The sequence below is a fragment of the Durio zibethinus genome, chromosome 23 (genome assembly GCF_047325235.1).
Source record: "Durio zibethinus cultivar Kanyao isolate XHJ-2024 chromosome 23, ASM4732523v1, whole genome shotgun sequence".
NCBI classification, from domain to species: domain Eukaryota; kingdom Viridiplantae; phylum Streptophyta; class Magnoliopsida; order Malvales; family Malvaceae; genus Durio; species Durio zibethinus.
In genome coordinates, this window is record NC_143184.1 from 2,639,949 (window position 1) to 2,652,973 (window position 13,025).

Consider the following 13,025-nt stretch of genomic DNA (forward strand, 5'->3'; position numbering starts at 1 on the left):
TCGATGAACTTTCGGCAACCCAACCTAGATTTCGACAATAATTTTTAGAATCCGATTGATATTTAAACAGTGTTCATCCGGGTAGAAAGAGAAGGAAGAGAAAAGAAGGGGAAGAGAAGATTTGAAGTAGAAAGAAGGAATTTGGCATTTTATAGGGCCTTGAAACAACGTCGTTTTGGAGTTAAGTGACTATTAGTATCCGCGTGTTTCCATTCGAGTGACCCAACCTGTAGCGTAACCCGTTTTTGACCTAAGTTTGACCTGCCCCTCAACTAATCTTTTCAGGCTAGCCGAGTTTCTAAATCGCATCATCCAAGCTGTTGTCTATGCCTGAAGTTGAGCCGCATCGAATTCCCAGCTGAGCCATTTCGATTTTTTTTATATTTTTTATTTTATTTATGTGTTTGTTTATTTTTAAGAGTATTTTTGCATGAATAAATTTAAAAAGAATAGAAAAAATATAAAATAAATTCTTTAAACAAAGCATTTTTAAGGAAAAATTAAAAGTATTAATTTTTCTTGAAAATAAAATTTTCAAAAAAAATATATTTTGAGGAAAAGTTGAAAGTATCAATTTTTCTTAAAAATAAAATTTTTTTAAAAATAGTTTTGAGAAGAAGTTGAAAGTATCAATTTTTCTTAAAAATAAAATTTCTAAAATAAAAATTTTCAAAAACATTTTGAGAAAAAGTTGAAAGTATCAATTTTCTTTGAAATTAAAATTTCAGAAAAAAGTATTTTGAGTAAAAGTTGGAAGTACAAATTTTTCTTAAAAATAAAAATTATCAAGAAAAACATTTTTAAGGAAAAATTAAAAGTATCAATTTTTCTTGTATAAAATCAATGAGTTTTTTTTATATAAAACAAAAAGAAAAAAATTTATATCAAAAGTTGAATCATTTTTTTCTTTCTTTCTTTGAAAAATTTTTAAATGTTAAATAATTCAACAATGGAGCCTCTACAAGAGAAACAGTAATTTTCTTGCATATTTTTGAGGTGAAAATTTTTTTTTAATTTTCTATCAAAAGTATTAGAGTTAATTAAGGATAATTTTTAATAATTAATTACTTGATAATTTTTAAGGCTTATTGGATAACATAAAATCGAGCTGATATCATCTTCTGATGGGCGTTGTGAAGTGTTATAACTTTTCTCACACATAACCGTATTCCCAGACCTAGTCTTAGTTTTGTAGACATTGAATTTATCTTTTAGAGATACCTAAGTCAAACTTAGGATTCTTCTACAAAAAAGATAGATTTGATTAGATGATCAATCACATCTAAATAAAAAATATTGATGACGACTCTTCAAGTTAATATATAACAATAAATTCTCATATCTAGATGTTACGACACCATGAATTGGGAGTCAAACTGCAGATCTCATGGAGAGTTTGCACTCTTCGCCATATTTGTCTGGTCTCGGAGTTTTCCTTATTTCGCATAAATAGCTTCTTTACAAAATGGTGGAGGTGGGATAAGACTGCATATAATTGATTCTCTCCAAACCTGGTGATTTAAGACTTTCGTGCACGGAGTCGCATCTTTCTTTTTATACTCTAGACCACTAGTTTTTATCATGTTAGGATTCGTAATATGCTAATTTAACTCTAAACAACTAGCTTAGAGTAAAAAAAAAATTTGTTGATTCATTGTCATGACAATAGAAATTTTCAAAAGATATCTAACGACTTTGAATCGATTCAAAACTACAAATTATTTATCCAATTCCAATCCAATCCAAATCAACAATCAAATCAAGTTAAGCAGAAACGAAAAACTTGGAACATATGTATTAAGGAGCATGAAGGTTCCACTAAGTTGAGACCCTTGATATTTAGCTGATTTTCTATGTTAAATATAAAAGAAGGGTAGCGAGAAGGTGTCATGCTTCAGTCAAGATCTAAAACCAAACATGGACCGCCTCTTTGCACTTTCCTTCTTGGTTCTATACGAGTTGGCATCAAGAAGAGTTTCTAGTGATTTTCCTTTTCTGTTTCGTGTCCTTCCGGCGTCTTTCAGGAGCTCAGCTAGTCTTTTCTTTTCATCATCAACGTCGGGATTTGCTGTTCCAAGCCTTTCTTCTCTGATCTTGAGGATGTATTCCAATATCTCAATTGCATCTTCTACCCTGTGAATAACAAAAGTTCTTGTTCAATAAAGCAGGCCCAAAGTGAATTATAGAGGTCACAGATTAAAAAAAAAACAAAACAGAGAAGGGGTGGATGCAGTTCAACTATATATAAAAAGTTCAATATGTAATTCAAGGACCTTTTTTACTGTGTCATCAAATGAGCAAATTGTAAATTGCTTTTAACTTTTAAATGTTTTAACTAGACTAATAACATCATTCTAAAGAACTATAAACCAGTAATATCATAAATTGTTTAAAATGTTTCAAAGATAACTGACGTTCATTTACAAGAGATTTTGACAAGACAGAAAGTTACCCTTGCCACCTTGTGGGTAAATCTAGATAAGCGTTTTCTAATATGAGAGGGTTATTGCCATTATCTATGATGCTTTCTTAGATAACCTGCCTATGCAAGAAGATTTTCATTGCATATGCAGCGATGATATTTCATAATAGATACAGATACCTAGCAAGTAACCAGAGCAGCTAAAAAAAATACAGGGACTACATGGCTAATGACTTAAATAAGAACATGGAATAAATGCCGAAGAATGCTCACCTTCCCATGGCATCATAGGTGGCAGCAAGGTTGCTATAAATTCCAAGAGTCTCTAAGTGACATGAGCCACATTCCTGCTCCAATATGCTTCTTGCCTCTTCAAATAATTCGACCGCTTCATCTATTCTGTACAGCTGCACACTGGCGAGTCCCATCTGGTTCAATACAATTCCAAAGAAAGCTGATTCACTCTCCCCACTAGCACGGAGCTTTTCCACAGCACTCTCGAAAGAGCTTCGAGCTTCCCTATACCTCCCAACCAAGTAGAGCATCACACCCATCTGTGCTTCAATTCCGGCAATGGTGCTTCTGTTGCCAGGGGTGTCCTCCAGTAACTTCATCGCCTTCTGAAGGAGCTTCAAAGCCTCTTCAGGCTCATCCAAAGCTTCATAGATGGCTGATACTTCAGTCAATCCACTGGCAATCTCCTCTGATGTAGTTCCAGGTACAGGATTTGCATATATCCTCAAGGCATTCTCACAATATGATTTGGATTCTCTTAGCTTGCCCGTCTTGTAGTAAAGATCAGCATGACGAACAAAGACTGATGCCACAGAAGGATGACTTTCACCTTTTGTGGATTTAAATACTGTAAGTGCCTTCTGGTAGGCAAATATTGCCTCATCAAATCTGCAAACGGACAAATAAATGTTGCCAATGCTAACATTAATAGCAGCCACCTCATTTTCTTGACCATTAGCAATCATTGACATGCTAGCAAGGACAAGGAGCTCGAGGGCAGACTCGTAGTCTCCCTTTGCCTCACACACAAGGGCCATAAGCCTGCAGTCAGCTGCTTCTTCAAGTGATGCTGGTGCACTGTGCTCCCTGTGGATTTCAAGTGTCTTCTTGCAGAGATTTTCTGCCTCATCAAATTGCATTGCTTGAACATGGGCCTCAGCTAAATACCTGCCATTTTCAGTCAGTTGAAAATGCAGTTATGCTACTTAATCTTTGAAAACCATATTTAGTAATGAGAGAAAATACCCAAACCCAAAGGTACAGAAGAGGATACTATGTTGTATGGCTCTAAACTATCAATTGGAACCTATAATCTGGTTCACGAGGACCTAGTCTTGCCTGCAACATGTCTTTAAACTTTAGTCTATTATTATCATCATTAAAACCAATTCTTATTTCTCTAATTCAGTAATGGCCTCTCAGATCACAAGTAATAGGCTTGTAGCTGTTTCTCAGAAACTCACGTTTTATTCCAACCTCTACAATGAAGGTAAGGGCAGTCCAGTGCTATAGCTATAATTGCTATCTTAAGGCTCAAGTTACATCACATGAACAAACAATATCAACTTGACAAGATTCTTCAGCAAAAAAATCTCACAGTAATAAACTAATCACGACACTTCATATCAAAGTTTCAAACAATACGAATCACTTAAAAAGTGATTCGTATAAAAAAAGTTATGAAAGCAGAAGCCAGTCTGGTAGCTGCAGTATGCGTATTAGAATTGTCAGGAGGGTGAACAGTAAATATTCAACACGAATCCCGAAGCAACGGCTCATACCTACTTGTTCAGCCATTTAACGACACGTTGGGCCCACAAGCCTCAACGCCACTTACAAAACAAGGCGCATTGCAGCACTTCCACGGCCAAAGACAAGCACGCGCCGAACTCACCAACCAAATGGTAAATCAATAAATAACGGTCTGTTAGTTACCTGTAAGTCTCAGCAACTCTAGGATCCGAATCCCCAAGAGCTTCAATCTGGATCCTCAACCCGGACTCATAGCACTTAATGGACCGGTCCAATAGACCCATCACTGAATACGTGTCTCCTAACTGCATGTACCCAGAAAACTTCGCCAGCGCATGATCCGGCCCGCTTCCAATATCCGGAACCTCAATGGACCGCTCCAAAACGGGAACCGCTTCTTCAAACCTCCCCAAGCTACTATAAATCGCCGCCATAACGTGCAAGCTCATAGCCAGCTCCAAACCCGGACCCGAACACCTCTCGAACGATTTCGAGGCTCGAATGGCGTAATCCAAGGCCTTATTAGGGTTATCACCGGAAGCTATAGTATCTCGGGCGAGCTTGAGGAGAAATGGACCCAGATCCGGATTGTCGAGAGAGGATTCATCAAAGTGGGTTTTATCTGGGGTTCTTTTTGTTGGCCTGGAACGTGAAACCGAAGGTGACGGAGATGGAGTTCGCTTGGAGCCACGGCCATTTTCTGTTCCGGCTACGAGAATCCGCAACGGCGTCGCACTGGGTGGAGTTTTAACGGAAACTAGACCCGGCATTGGCTAAGGATTTCTTTTTCGCAACTGGAAAATTTTTGGTTTGTAAGAAACCAGCATATAGAATTTTAAAATAGAGCAAAAGAGAAGGGAAGAATGATTATTAATGGTGATGACAGTGATGCAGGTGGAGGTGGAGGGTTGCTTGGAGGAAACGTCCCATGATCAAAGAATTTGGGTACTTTAATTTGATAAAGAGTTTTAGAAAGAAAAAAGGAAGGAAGAGAGATACGAAATCCATTCAACGAGAGATTTTGGGGCTTTCATGAGCGTGAAGAGTCTTCCTCTTTACTCATTCGTTTTTCTTTTCTAGTAGAACAGTTTTTACTTAATTTTTAAGGAGAGTGGGGGTTTCGCCTTCATTTCCTGGCTGCCACCCCTTTGGTTGATTCGTTTTGTAGTGTTTTAGCTGAGAGTAGGAAGGTCCCGCCTGGTTGTTGAGCGACAATATTCGCCCATTATTTCTTGTCAGATTGTTAGTTATGCCAGTACTCGTCTTTCTGTTTCTTTCACCTATTTAATTTTTCGTTCTCTAAAGAATAATTTGATAGCCGGTTTTTTTTTTTTTTTCTTTTGTGGACTGAAAATAATCTCTTCGCAGAGTAGAGGGTGTATGTACTTTGTGTGTTCAATTCAATGATACATACGATTGTACGACGATTTCTTCCACTTAAAGGGAACTGAACTATGCCCATGCAACCTTTTTATTTCATGGAAAAAGAAGAGTCCAAAATAGTTTTTATTTTCTCAATCCACTTTTCTATAATAAGATGGCTTAGTAAAAATTATCATGATGAATAATTTTGGACTGATAGACCAATTTTATGATAAAACTAAGTTTGAAATATATTTTTGCATATAATCTACTCTCTTTTTTTTTTGGGATTATCTACATTAAATCAGTAATTAACTCCATGTATAAAAGTTTTAGAAGCTTTTTATTTATAGAAAGAAAGAGATAAGATACATTATTCTATCACTTAGTCCTGGAGTTTGCCTATCTATTTTCCATCTATCCTGATATTTTTAATGATGTACGAGAAATGTAATATCGTCATATGCTCCTTCGGAAAAATTGAAGATGTTATTATATTCACATTTAATCTCAAAATTAAAATCCAATAAATGTTAATATTACATTGATGTAAGGGATTAACATTGTTGATATAAAAATTATTTGACTGTGCTGATTATGACATATAGTTTTTTGTGATGAACGGTTTCATAGAGGAATGGGGTCCTTACTATATATCACCATACAATTTTTAGCTATTAGATTTGGAATTGTTTTCCCTCAACACTAATCTTTTGATCAAGAATATGAATTTGTCTTTACTGAGGAGCAGTACGGTTTCCCATAGACAATATCATTGTTAATGCAACATATTAATACGGTTAATGCAATAATTATTAGATTACGAGATACGGTAATGTTTGATTTTTTTTTTTTTTGTAAAATTATAATCGTATTGTAATAATCAATATGATTTTATTATAAAAGTGATTTTAACATTCATGATTTAAAATTATTTTTGTTTAATTAATGATTTTAATTCTTAAAAATTAAAATTACTTTATTTGATATTATAAAAAATTAAATATTAATTTATTTAAAAGTATAAAAATAACCATGAATATTATACACAAGTTAATGGTTTTAATGTTGTTTAAACATAATAATTTATAAAATATTATTAATATTTTATTTATTTTGTAATAAAATATAATTAAATTATTAAATCAATAAATATATTTATAGATAGGTAAATTAATTTTTAAAATATAAAATATGTAAACAAATTTAATTAAAAATAAACTAATCTATTAAATTCATAATAAAAGAAAAACAAAAAAAATTATACTATATATAAAATATTAAAAAATAAAAATACACAAATTAATTTTGAACTTCTTACAATAAATATTAATTTGAAAATGTAAAAATTTATAATATAAAATAATTATAATTTTAAAACATATATTAAATGAATAATATTGATTATTATTATTAATTTTAGATATAAAGTTTTTCAGCCTTTTATATTATACTTTGCACTATCTTATTCTTGTGATTTTATCATTTGAAAAAATTATCTCAAGAGGGACTCTCGTTTACAATCACAGTTTCAATCCTTAAATATTAGATGTGAGAATGTTTTGCTAACATATTAATTTAAATTAATAAAAATACTTTTGCTAAAAAAAAAAAAAAAGCTCGTATATAGCCTCTTGTTGTGTCAAATCAAACAGATTCACATTTTTCACTTTCCAAGGCATTAATAAGATAGGTCATTAATAAAATTATCCATAAAATCATTACTTTTATCAAATAACCAAGGCATGAAACGAGGAATAGCACATTCGTAAATAAGCTAGACATTAAGACCTAAACCTAAACACCGTCCAGATTTCTTGAAGTCCCTCTCTAACCGCCAAAACGGAATTACAGTACACACTTCACATTCCTCTCTAGCCCAACCCCTTTTTGGCGTCCCGCCTAAAAGCGAAGAGCTGAGAAAGGTATCTCTCTCTAAAAGGCAATTTTGCTTGCTTATCTCTCTAAAATCTTACGCTGATCATTTTTTTTTCCTTTAGAATGTCAACTTGGATATCTCTGCGAGATCTTCTTGTGGATACAAAGGAAGCAGAGGCGGCTCCTACGCTTTCTTCGACTCTCTCTGCCGAATACAGTGAGAAAGAACTAGAAGCTTCGTTGGGAAAAGAGGTGAATTCAGCGGATTCTTTGTTCGATCTTCAACAGAAAGAAGAGTGCACAATCCCTATTGAGGAACGGCCTTCCGAAACTATGGAGAAAGAAAGTGACGAAGCCAGTGAGAAATTCTCTGATTTTATGGTGTTTGAGAAGTCTAAATTTACTGAGAAATCTCTACATTCACAAGACGAAAATATTTCTAAAGAAGAGGAAGAAGTTTCTGAATCTCTTGAGAAACCTTCGCCTTCTTTAGAAACTGAAGATGTAAAATCAACTGATAAAGGAAAGACTTCTCTAGAATCAAGCCACCGAGAGAGTCCAAACATACCAAAAGAGATATGTCTAGACTCTGTTGGAAAAGGAGAGTCATCCAAGTTGGAGGAAGAAAAAGAATCGACCGACAAACCGGGAAAGCCGAAGAAGACGGCGAGAGTGCAGAGCAACGAGAGCGTCTCTGATAACGCCAGCGTTGTACAGATGTCCTTGAAGCCGTGTCCCAGCGTAGGCTCGAGTCTTGAGAACTTTGAACTCAACAGTTTATTGCATGCGATTAGATCGGTCGACAGTCATCCGGGGAGTGCAGAGAACGGTGCGATGATGGAAGAAGCGTGGGAGAGATTACAGAAATCTTACGTATATTACAAAGGCAAGCCTGTGGGAACGCTCGCGGCTATGGATCCTATCGCTGAGGCTTTGAATTACAATCAGGTATGATTTGTTAGTTATTTGTTATCGTTTTTTGTTTTCTTTTGATTTTTCAAATTCAATACATCTCCTGTTTTGTTATAGTATTTTTATGTTCTTTCGTTTGGCTATTTTGCAGTAAAGCTCCATTTCTCTTAGAATGTGTATGCGCTGCGGTCTTTCTTTAGCCTTCAAATCAATGCTTGTTAGGAGTCTATTTGATGTTCAGAAATTTACTTATTCCAATTTGCTCTTTCTATAGCATTTTGAGGCATTTTCTGTTTTTCTGAAGGGTGTTAAGGAAATTCTTATTTTGCGTTCATGATAAGCGCGTATATCTAATTTTTAGTCTTTTTCTTTACTTATTTGATATATAGTTTCGCTTCCTATTATTTGGTTTGCTATGAAAGTAGTTGCGCCTTTTAGTTTTGTAATCTTTTCGTTTTCATCTGGCGAATATGTGGTCTAATATACACTTCACGACCTGCCCTACATATATTTGCAAATTTAATTTGTGGGAATGCTAGGGATTAGAGTTGAAAGATAAATCAGTTGAAGTTTTCCTTTAAGTAGTTAAGTGGGATGCTTGACTATTGTGGTCTTTACAAATTATTTTGAGTTGAAACTTAATATTTTGGGAGTGGCATGAGTGATTATATTTTTCAAATTTATTTTAAAACAAACGTGGAAGAGAATTTTCCAAGATTACCATTCTTTGTAGATGCTAGTGAGAGGAATTAGTGAGTGAGACCTTTACACCCACTACAAACAGAACCTTTTTTTTTTGTTTAGCTATTATTCAATCATAGCATTTCATGTATTATTGCTTGATCAAATTCATAGTGCTGCCGTTTTTCAAGTTGAATGCCTTATTGCAGAGGTGCCAATTGCACTGAACCACTATTCTTGCCCCATTCTTATATTGCAGGTTTTTATAAGAGACTTTGTTCCCAGTGGCTTAGCCTGTCTAATGAGACCAGCCACTGCTGGTGGCGAACCAGAGATAGTAAAGAACTTTCTGTTAAAGACTCTCCACCTCCAAGGTTGGGAGAAAAGGATTGACAACTTTACACTTGGAGAAGGTGTCATGCCTGCCAGTTTTAAAGTTCTTTATGATACACATCGGCAGAAGGAAACCTTGGTTGCAGATTTTGGCGGGAGTGCAATAGGAAGAGTTGCTCCTGTTGACTCTGGGTTCTGGTGGATCATCCTGCTAAGGTCGTATACCAAGTGCACGCATGATTATACGCTTTCAGAAATGCCTGAGGTGCAGAGAGGAATGAAGCTGATACTTAACCTTTGCCTTTCAGATGGATTTGACACTTTTCCTACACTTCTATGTGCAGATGGGTGTAGCATGATTGATAGGAGGATGGTGAGTCTTCTTGTTATTGCAGAAGTATTGAGTCTTCTTGTTATTGCAGAAGTATCCTTTGAGTTCTCAGTGATATGTAGTTCTTGTTTGAAACAAGATCAGGAGTTAGAATGGTTTGTTATCACTACTACTCTAATATTAAGTATATAGGTAGCTAATCTAAGTTGGCAATATTGTAGTGCCCTTAGAGCCTGTGATCTGTCCTGGCTCTTGTCTAGTAGCAGAGAAGGCAAACTGGTCAGTTTCACCATGCTAGTACTTGTGTGAGTTTGTAGAATTCTAGCTTGATTTTGTGGATGAGCAATGTATTATAGCTCCCAAAACATCATTTTAATTGTTTGAACTCATTTTATGTATTGCAATACCTTGAGTTGCTTTGAGAGTTGGTTGGTTGCTGCTACTTGGTGATTTTTTATTGCACTGAGATTGAGTGTGATTTGTGGAATTTAATGTGCTAGCTCATTGGGATTAGTGATTTTTCATTGCACTGAGATTGAGTGGAATTTAATGTGCTTGCACTTTGGGCAGGGAATTTATGGGTATCCTATTGAGATCCAAGCTCTCTTCTATTTTGCACTGAGGTGCTCTAGGCAGATGCTGAAACCAGAGCGAGATGGCAAGGAACTGATTGAGCGTATTGATAAGCGCATCGCTGCTCTCAGTTTTCACATCCAAAAATACTACTGGCTTGATTTCACACAGTTAAACAACATATATCGTTACAAAACTGAGGAGTATTCCCACACCGCTGTCAATAAGTTTAATGTCATCCCTGAGTCCATTCCTGATTGGCTGTTTGATTTTATGCCCTTACGGGGGGGATATCTTATTGGTAATGTCAGCCCTGCTCGAATGGATTTCCGCTGGTTTTTGGTTGGAAACTGCATTGCAATCTTGAGTTCACTTGCTACACCTGCACAAGCATCAGCAATTATGGATTTGATTGAGGAGCGTTGGGAGGACTTGATAGGAGAGATGCCTTTGAAGATAGTTTATCCAGCCCTGGAGGGTCATGAATGGAGAATTATCACTGGATTTGATCCCAAAAACACAAGATGGAGTTACCATAATGGTGGATCATGGCCAGGTATGTGTCATGAAAATAAAGTTCCATAGTATGTTATTTGCATAGCTGTATTTATGTTATTTAATTTAAATTTTCTATTAACAATGAAGGTTATCTTATTGTTAGCCTTTGATCTTTAAATTAAGAGACTATTGATTGATTTAGGACTTTGTTAGGAGATAAATGGCTTTTTAACATACTTTATTTATCAGGTTCGGATTTCGTTTTGTTTTGTTTTAGGTGGATCAGTTATATTTCCCATGCATAATACGCAATTAAGGTGTTGTTGATACAACAGGATTTGCTTGGTCCTTGTTGCGGCCTCTTTTAGGCTGTAGCAGAACTTTCTGTTGTGAATATTACCAAAAAAATCTGTCTGCAAGCTGTCAAAATGCTCCCAGGGTGTGGAAAGCTGGAAGCAATTTGGATAATTGGGTGATCACTGCCTCAACAGTGTCAAAATCTGCTTAATTTACTAGTCTTTTACTCTAAAACGCTCTATGGTCTGATTCTGCTGATAAACTTCATAAGGTAACATCTAGGGTAAGTGTGAATAGACTCCGCTGGCACAACTGAAAACGTCCAATGAATTTAGAACCATCAAGCATGAAATGAATATGAACTTTTGGTACTTGATTAAAGCTTTGTTTAATTATTTCCTTGAAAATGATTTATGCAGTGATGATTTTTGTAATGTTGATTGACCTGGTATTTTGAATATTGTATACAGCTCTGATATGGCTACTCACAGCAGCGTGTATCAAGACTGGAAGGCCTCAAATTGCAAAACGAGCCATAGAGCTTGTTGAAAACCGCCTTTCCAAAGATGGATGGCCTGAGTACTATGATGGTAAGGCGGGGCGTTATGTTGGGAAGCAAGCAAGGAAATATCAAACATGGAGCATTTCTGGCTACTTGGTTGCAAAGATGATGATTGAGAACCCAGCCAATCTCCCTATCATCTCTCTTGAAGAAGATAAAAGGATTGCCAAGCCAAAGCTCACCCGCTCTATCTCGTTCTAAAAACAACTGCATCCGACAGAGGAAAGATGTAATCGTGGTGATAGGGATATTCTTGCAGTCATATAACATGACACTTCGGTATTACATTAGCATTTTTGTCTTTTTTCCTAAAGGACGGTGCGAAAGTATCAAAATGTTCATATTGAGACAGTTTTTGCCATAAGAGGTTGTATGAAGTATGGACTCTGTAAAGGTTGGATTCCACACGTCTTGACATGTACTGCATGATGCAAAAAGGAAAAGTGCGCATCCGGGGAATCGAACCCCGGTCAGTACCGTGGGAGGGTACTATGATACCACTACACCAGATGCGCTTTATTGACGACTGGATTCATACTTTAATTAAAGATAAAAAGTCAATGACAATCCCATCACCATCCGTCCACACCTGTAAATTGCGACAAGTTGCAAGAAATAATGCCAAGGGCCCAAACCATTAGTTAAGCCCAAGTCCAACAAAATAACGGAAAAATGTAGTTGAAAAATTGGATCGAAAGCAATTGCCCAACTGCTCTCTCTCTCTCTCTCTCTCTCTCTCTCTTTCCAGCCGGCTTAGCATTACGCCAACAGATCACAGCCAACGATCCGTTATTAAAAAAGGAAAGAAAGCAAAGCAGCTGAAAAAAGAAAGAGTCTTTGCACAAGGCTGATTAACTGACATCTGTTGTTAAAAGATCTCATCTAAAAATTTGATCAAATTAGGCGATGGATAACAGCTGCAGCTTCATATCCTGTAACAAGCTAGATCGTATGGCTAGCTGGGTGGGCACCAACGTGGCCTCCGGATTTTTTGCATCATTGGAGCGGTGTTCCTGTATTAACCTCAGCACCACTGATTGCGATGACGAAGAGGAAGCCAAGGACCGCCCTCTCATGCTCACCAAGCCCGTGGTCCACAACGAAACTGAACCCGAACCCCAACCCCAACTCCAACCAGAATCAGCCGCTGGGACCAACCCCACCGCCAATAAGCTCAACGTTTGATTATTTCCTCTTCTAGTGTTTGTTTCTTATGTTTCTATACTTTTTCTTTTTCTTTGTATATGTGTCAAGACTGTTTCTAGGTTAATTGTGAATCAATTCCCTTACACATTAGTTTATAATTTGATGTAAATTGTTTTCTGTTTTGTTATTTGAATTGTAATTTCAATGGAATTTGTGAATTTCATTCTCATTTTTAGCTTTCTTTTTGTTTGGATAATTCAAAG

The 13,025-nt window shown here is 36.0% G+C and overlaps 3 protein-coding genes and 1 non-coding gene across 4 annotated transcripts; 2 read left to right on the top strand and 2 right to left on the bottom strand.

The window, feature by feature from the left end:
* Positions 1-1,672: 1,672 nt before the first annotated feature.
* Positions 1,673-5,507, bottom strand: LOC111313962 (protein KINESIN LIGHT CHAIN-RELATED 1-like). Its single transcript, XM_022914872.2, has 3 exons — positions 4,373-5,507; positions 2,696-3,604; positions 1,673-2,133 (listed from the first exon to the last, which is right to left on the bottom strand). Exons 1-3 carry the CDS (start codon positions 4,957-4,959, stop codon positions 1,899-1,901), a joined length of 1,731 nt encoding a protein of 576 aa, XP_022770607.2. The 5' UTR covers positions 4,960-5,507; the 3' UTR covers positions 1,673-1,898.
* A 1,646-nt stretch (positions 5,508-7,153) lies between these two features.
* On the top strand, positions 7,154-12,021 carry LOC111313340 (putative alkaline/neutral invertase F). Its single transcript, XM_022914005.2, has 4 exons — positions 7,154-8,377; positions 9,282-9,728; positions 10,257-10,815; positions 11,525-12,021. Exons 1-4 carry the CDS (start codon positions 7,553-7,555, stop codon positions 11,815-11,817), a joined length of 2,124 nt encoding a protein of 707 aa, XP_022769740.2. The 5' UTR covers positions 7,154-7,552; the 3' UTR covers positions 11,818-12,021.
* Positions 12,022-12,060: 39 nt separating this feature from the next.
* On the bottom strand, positions 12,061-12,131 carry TRNAG-CCC (transfer RNA glycine (anticodon CCC)). The gene has a single exon. It is a non-coding gene; the product is annotated as a tRNA-Gly (tRNA).
* Positions 12,132-12,335: 204 nt separating this feature from the next.
* Positions 12,336-12,991, top strand: LOC149512092 (uncharacterized). The gene has a single exon (XM_089753102.1). It carries the CDS (start codon positions 12,523-12,525, stop codon positions 12,799-12,801), a length of 279 nt encoding a protein of 92 aa, XP_089609228.1. The 5' UTR covers positions 12,336-12,522; the 3' UTR covers positions 12,802-12,991.
* The last annotated feature ends 34 nt before the right edge of the window (positions 12,992-13,025 follow it).

Excerpts from the sequence above, each read along its gene's own strand:
- LOC111313962 (XM_022914872.2), bottom strand. The coding sequence starts at position 4,959 with ATGCCGGGTCTAGTTTCCGTTAAAACTCCACCCAGTGCGACGCCGTTG. Across the intron at positions 3,605-4,372 it reads AGAGTTGCTGAGACTTACAG|GTATTTAGCTGAGGCCCATG; the intron begins GTAACTAACAGA and ends TGAAAATGGCAG. Across the intron at positions 2,134-2,695 it reads ACCTATGATGCCATGGGAAG|GGTAGAAGATGCAATTGAGA; the intron begins GTGAGCATTCTT and ends TGTTATTCACAG.
- LOC111313340 (XM_022914005.2), top strand. The coding sequence starts at position 7,553 with ATGTCAACTTGGATATCTCTGCGAGATCTTCTTGTGGATACAAAGGAA. Across the intron at positions 8,378-9,281 it reads AGGCTTTGAATTACAATCAG|GTTTTTATAAGAGACTTTGT; the intron begins GTATGATTTGTT and ends CTTATATTGCAG. Across the intron at positions 9,729-10,256 it reads GCATGATTGATAGGAGGATG|GGAATTTATGGGTATCCTAT; the intron begins GTGAGTCTTCTT and ends CACTTTGGGCAG.
- LOC149512092 (XM_089753102.1), top strand. The coding sequence starts at position 12,523 with ATGGATAACAGCTGCAGCTTCATATCCTGTAACAAGCTAGATCGTATG.